At 41.9% G+C, this 5,728-nt stretch overlaps 2 protein-coding genes across 2 annotated transcripts in view; one reads left to right on the plus strand and one right to left on the minus strand.

Annotated features, from left to right (window-relative positions):
• Positions 1-1,978, minus strand: part of LOC107757847 (protein transport protein Sec24A-like) — a 31,968-nt gene extending 29,990 nt beyond the window's left edge. Inside the window, exons 1-2 of the mRNA XM_016575443.1 lie at positions 1,734-1,978; positions 120-530 (exon numbers count right to left, since the gene is read on the minus strand). Coding sequence (XP_016430929.1) covers positions 120-530; positions 1,734-1,788 — 466 coding nt within the window. The 5' untranslated portion in view covers positions 1,789-1,978. The remainder of the gene's footprint in view (positions 1-119; positions 531-1,733) is intronic.
• Positions 1,979-3,616: 1,638 nt separating this feature from the next.
• The window catches only part of LOC107757866 (GTP-binding protein SAR1b), a 9,324-nt gene continuing 7,212 nt past the window's right edge, over positions 3,617-5,728 (plus strand). The window contains exon 1 of the mRNA XM_016575468.1: positions 3,617-3,798. The gene's annotated coding sequence lies outside the window, so the exon portion shown is untranslated. The remainder of the gene's footprint in view (positions 3,799-5,728) is intronic.

The following is a 5,728-nucleotide window of genomic DNA, read 5'->3' on the forward strand; positions in this document are numbered from 1 at the left end:
AGCAGCAGTGTAGTGTGTGATATTATGGGATGTGCCGGTCACAGCAGCAGTGTAGTGTGTGATATTATGGGATGTGCCGGTCACAGCAGCAGTGTAGTGTGTGATATTATGGGATGTACCAGTCAGAGCAGCAGTGTTCACAGAGGGTGCGCGTGGCTGCACAGTGTTGAGGAGGACAGGAGGAGCGCTGGTGCCGCTGCGGTGCATCACTGGCGGGACGGGGCTGACGTGGCTCCCTGCGTGGCTCCAGACGGGCTGCTGAGGATGCTGGGAGTAGCTGCTGTGGTTGATGGGCTGCTGAGGATGCTGGGAGTAGCTGCTGTGGTTGATGGGCTGCTGAGGATGCTGGGAGTAGCTGCTGTGGTTGAGCGTGCCGACGGGTGAAGGCTGGGGACGGCTGCTGCTGCTGTAGAGGCTCGGGCCGGCCGGCGGAGGGCCTTTGCTCGGCAGGGTGTTGATGAAGCCCGGCTGCGGCGGTGCCATGAAGCGCTGGTTACAGGGGAAAACACCAACGGGGTTCTGCAACGGACCTGCGGCACAAAACACCACAAAAGAGTCTGTTACAAATCAACCGAACACCAACTACAGACAACGCAGCGGGCTTAACTGGTCATCATAGACTAGTCCTCTAATCAGATTAACTCAGGAGAATGTAATCTTGACCTGGATGAAGATCTCGACACATCCACTGAATGGAAGACAGAGAAACCACAGGCCAAACAAAGAGTAGTGAGGATAAATGAGCGATCAAAACTCAAGAAGCTCAAGCTCTCGTGATGCAGAAGTTAAAAACAGAGCGATCTGAGGCTCTGAAAGCACAGATCACTGTAATAAAGCACTCACTCACTGACTACAGAGAAGCAACACACACACGTTTGATTCTGGGACATCTGTCAGGCCCTTTACTCTGTAAAACTGCTTAAAATAATATGTACTGTTAAAAAACAAATACGTCGAGCTGAAATGTGCAAACACTTAGGTCAGATAATCATTATAAAAATAATAAGATGAAGAATTTTCAGAAATGAGTTTCAGGCCCTGAGAAACACATCAGTGCAATCACATGCATTCTCAAAAAATCTAACTCATGCTATCAGATGCTTTACCATATTAATATACCATGGTATTTGGGTACTTGATTTATTACTGTCCATTGACTTAAATATAATAATATAAAAACCGTGGCATATGAATGTGTACGGTCACATTTCTGTTAAACTTCTCATTTTTCATATTTAACAATTTTTACTTTCACTCCTGCACTGTGACTAATCTATCATAACATCCTCCCGTTTACACACACACACACACACACACACACACACACACACAAACCTCAAAAAATCACGGCAGGCGCTGGACTGAAGAACTGAGTTAGCATGAAGCCTCAGATCAGCTGTCAATCAATCAATCAGCTGTCAATCAATCAGTGATCAATGAGCGACGCGACAGCGCGGAACCCGAGCACAACGCCAGCGTACTAACTGAATGTGGTTAACTCGTGTGACTAGTCGTTAGTGATGAACTTTACTCTATAATCAGAGAATCTGGCCTTCGTCGAGCGACGCGACGCACTGGGATGCGTCGGAGCGCGAGGATTCTGGCTGGTCGCGTCGTGTCGCTGAAGCGATTAAACTCTGGAGCAACTCTCGGCCTGGGAGCGTCGCGGAACACGGACAGCGCGCTTCAGAGTGACGCTCGACGCGTCAGCCGAGGAACACCGAGCTACTCACCGTTCGCGTGCGAGCCTCCGGCGCCGTTCTGTGACGCGAAGCCGCCGCTGGACATCGTGAAGTCGGATCGGTCAGCGAGCGTCTCACAGGCCCGCGGCTGCGGTCATTCTCTGTCTCGCGCTGCCGAGCGTCGCGGTGATAAACAGCGCCTTCCTCTCAGCGGAAGTCGAGCGGAACACGGACAGCGCGCATGCGCACTTGGTACACGTGGCATTTCCTGTGGAGCGCCGCTTTCCGCCGTACTGGAAACACGAGTCACTGCAGAGCTTTCGGAACGATCAACCCAGAAGTAGGGCTGTCAGTCGATTAAAGTTTTTAATCTGATTAATTACATGATGTTTCGATTAATTAATCTAATTAATCGCAAAATAAATTTGACTGTGAAAATACCCACAAAAGATTATTTAAACAGCTATTTTTTGTGTTGAATGAGAAAGTATCGTGTAGAAGTTACAAATTGTAGCTTTAGAAATATTTTTATTTGATTCAACATAAAATTTATTACACATAAACATTTGGGCTACAACGGCCTAACATAAACTATGGAACATAAAAGAAGATAATTTGAGAAACATCTCAGTATTTTCTGTTCATACAATGAAAGTCACTGCTAACCAAAACAGCTTTGTTACCAACAGTCTTCAGAATACCTTATTTTATGTTCCACAAAAGAAAGTAAGTCATTCAGGTTTGAGTAAATCATGACAGAATTAAATTTTTGGGGTTGAACTATCCCTTTAATGTTTTATTATTATCATTATTATTATTTATTTTTATTAAATGATACTCTAAATAAGAAACTACATCAGCCAGCAGGTGGCGGTAAATGTCTTTATGAGTCATTTATTCATTTGATTCAAACGGCTGACTCATTCAGGAATTCAGTAAACGACTCTCTTTATGAATGGAGCTTTGAATCATTGATTCACTCGATTCGTTCAAAACGCGGATTCATTCAGAAACTAAACATGCTGTTGCTCAGAGACGCACAACAATTCTGCTGTGGCTTTAAAGGTAATTATGTTCTCTGCAAAATTGAGCAAAAACACATAATATCGTGTTTAAAATATAACACAATAGCAACTTCTTATTTACTGAAATGTTTAATAAAATAACATTTGCACTCGTGTGATTCGCTTATCATATCATGATATAGACTAAATATGAGACAAAAACACATACAGGGGCATTTTTGCACCAATATCTTGAATTTTAGGGCATAACTGCATTTATGGAGCTGTGGCCCTGCAGCATATTTGTCAACAGTCAGCTGTATGAAATGTAAGATGACGTACAGGTCAGGGGGCGGGGCCAGTGCGTTAACTGCTTTAAATATTTTAATTGCATTATTTTTTCATAACTAATTAATCAAGTTAACGTGTTAAACTGACAGCCCTACCCAGAACACATTCAAATGTGCTTCAGCTGCAGAAATGCAAATGTATAAGATTTCATTATTACAAGAGTACATACGAAAAGTTAAATGGACTGAAAAACGCATTCATTTAAACAATTTACCCTTGAGGTCAGGACCTGAGAATTATATAGAGATGTAAAAACTACGAAAGCTGTCCTGTTTGCTTTATACAATCTTCCTAATAATTGGTGTTTAGCACTGTATAATCCCTTTTGTGCTGAAGTTCTCTAAATTGTCATATTATTAAAATAAATTTTAATAATATTTCTTTGCGAAGCTTGAGAGAACATTTATGTGTGTGTGTGCGCGCGTATATATATACATGCTTTAAATTGGGCTGGGGTTGGTTTAACAATAATATGCATGGGGACAAAATTACTTACTCTACATGTACAAATAATAGAGAAAGTGAGAGTGCAGCAAACACTGCGCGCGCGCGCGTGTGTGTGTGTGTGGGTGTGGCTGTGCTGTTGTTTATGCAGGTTGTTTCCCGCCGGACGGTTTCGATTGTGACACACAGCGGAAGTGGCGCCATTGTTGTGTGTCGTGGCTGTGAGCGGCTGTGAGTGTGTTCACTCGACTCTGCTGTAATATTCACTCATTCAGCCGCGTTGGAAAGAGCTGCACTCATCTGTACACACACTCGAGGTAGGTTTCTGTCTCTAGGTGTGTGTGCTTGTGTGTTTTTCTCCGCCGTGTGCGCGGGTTTCTCCTCTGCCGGCCGCTCGCGCTAAAGCTAACGGGAGATGTTAGCCTGACACAGTCGTGTAACGCTGACGCTCGTTTAATTAACTCGAATCATTTAGCGCCGTAATGACAGCACCGTTCGTGTGGGTTAGTAGATCCGCGCGCCGTTCTGTGACGCGGTATTGTTGATTGTGTCGTTAGCTCTGTTAGCATCAGCAGTGACGCGTACACAAGATCAGAAATAACGACACTTTTACTCCCTCAGATCGAAGTAAACCCTCAAAACAGAGTAAAGACAAGGAAAATCTGTTTTGAAGACATTTGTCAGATTCTTAGGAATGTGATGTTTGTATTCATGTTGCTTTCATATTTTGAAAACTCTAGTATTATTTTCATCATTTTAAATTAATGACTCATGTGGTGTAACCATCAAATAAACACGCATTTATTATGAGTTTATGAATGAATAATTCGTGATTTGTAATGTCATTTATATATAACACATCCCAATTATTTCTTCATAAATGAATATTAATTATGAAAGTTGTGATCTATTATAATCACCCTCATGTCGCTCCAGATCCATAAGACTATTTTAAAGGAACCTGAGAGGTTTCTGTTTCTCCATTGAAAGTCCATTACAAAACTTTGACGCTTGGAAAAGTTCACGAGGACATCAAAATTACGTTCATGGTGTTCTGTTTGTGTGGTGATCAATGTTTGAATGCGACTAAAACCCGAGATTAAATCTGTTCCTCTTATAAAATGATTGTGTGTCTTCACAAGATCTTTTATGACACCTTTGTGAACATTTCAGGTGCACAGACTTTCAATGGAGCGACAGAAGCCTCTCAGATTTCATAAACATATCTTGATTAGTGTTTGACAGATGAACAGAAGTCATATGGTTTGGACAGAAAGATGATTTTTGTCCCTTTAACTCTGTCCTGGAGGGCCGGTGTCCTGCTGAGGTTAGATCCAACCCCAGTTAAACACACCTGAAGCAGCTAATCAAGCTCTTACTAGGCATGCTAGAAACTCACAGGCAGGTGTGCTGGAGCTGGAGCTGAACTCTGCAGGACACCGGTCTACCCCTGCTTTAACACACGCACTCCTCTGTGACGTCATGTTTCTGGATGCTGTTTGGTTGACCAACATTTTGTTGGTTACGTCACATGACTTTGATTTGACAGACGAATGTTTTTCAAATACTAATGAGCTGAAAATGAATAACAGGACATTTCTTAAAGAAATGCCAAACTACTTTCTTTTTGAGAATTTATCGAGGTTTGCTCTTCTGATGAAATGACCACGTGTTTGAATTATTGCTCAGAAAAGCATTAGTTCAGAAATAACCCATTTTCTGTAGAAAAGTGCGTTCAAGTAGTTGTTTGAATAGTGTTGAATGTGCTTTTGATTGAGCTGTAGATGCTCCTGTTACACACACGTTTACACATCAGCATTATTAACTAAGTCATGCTTATTTTATTAGATATTATTAGATGAATGTTTGATTCCCCATCATTCAGGTTCATATTAAGACGCTTTTTGTGCCAGCAGGAGTCTGTTTATATCTTTCAAATGTCTTAGTCTGATTGATTGATTGATTGATTGTTGGTTTTGATGAAATGACAGTCTGTTCATATATGACCCATGGCCGTTATCTTATGACCGGATATAATATCTTTGTGCGCGTTTCATTTATAAAGTCAGTTCTGTCTTGATATCATGGGTGATCTGTTGGGTGAGATTGAGGTTCACTGTCTCAGTGATTATGAAAATAATTATTATTATAAAGCAGTGAAATGTTTGCACAGCCTTTTGTTAGTGAAAACAGCTACAAGGGTTGAGTTGTTTAGTCAGTGTGTGTGTGTGTGAGAATGTGTGTGTG

This window comes from Sinocyclocheilus rhinocerous, unplaced genomic scaffold, assembly GCF_001515625.1.
Source record: "Sinocyclocheilus rhinocerous isolate Xijiao unplaced genomic scaffold, SAMN03320098_v1.1 scaffold2338, whole genome shotgun sequence".
In the NCBI taxonomy this organism is placed as follows: domain Eukaryota; kingdom Metazoa; phylum Chordata; class Actinopteri; order Cypriniformes; family Cyprinidae; genus Sinocyclocheilus; species Sinocyclocheilus rhinocerous.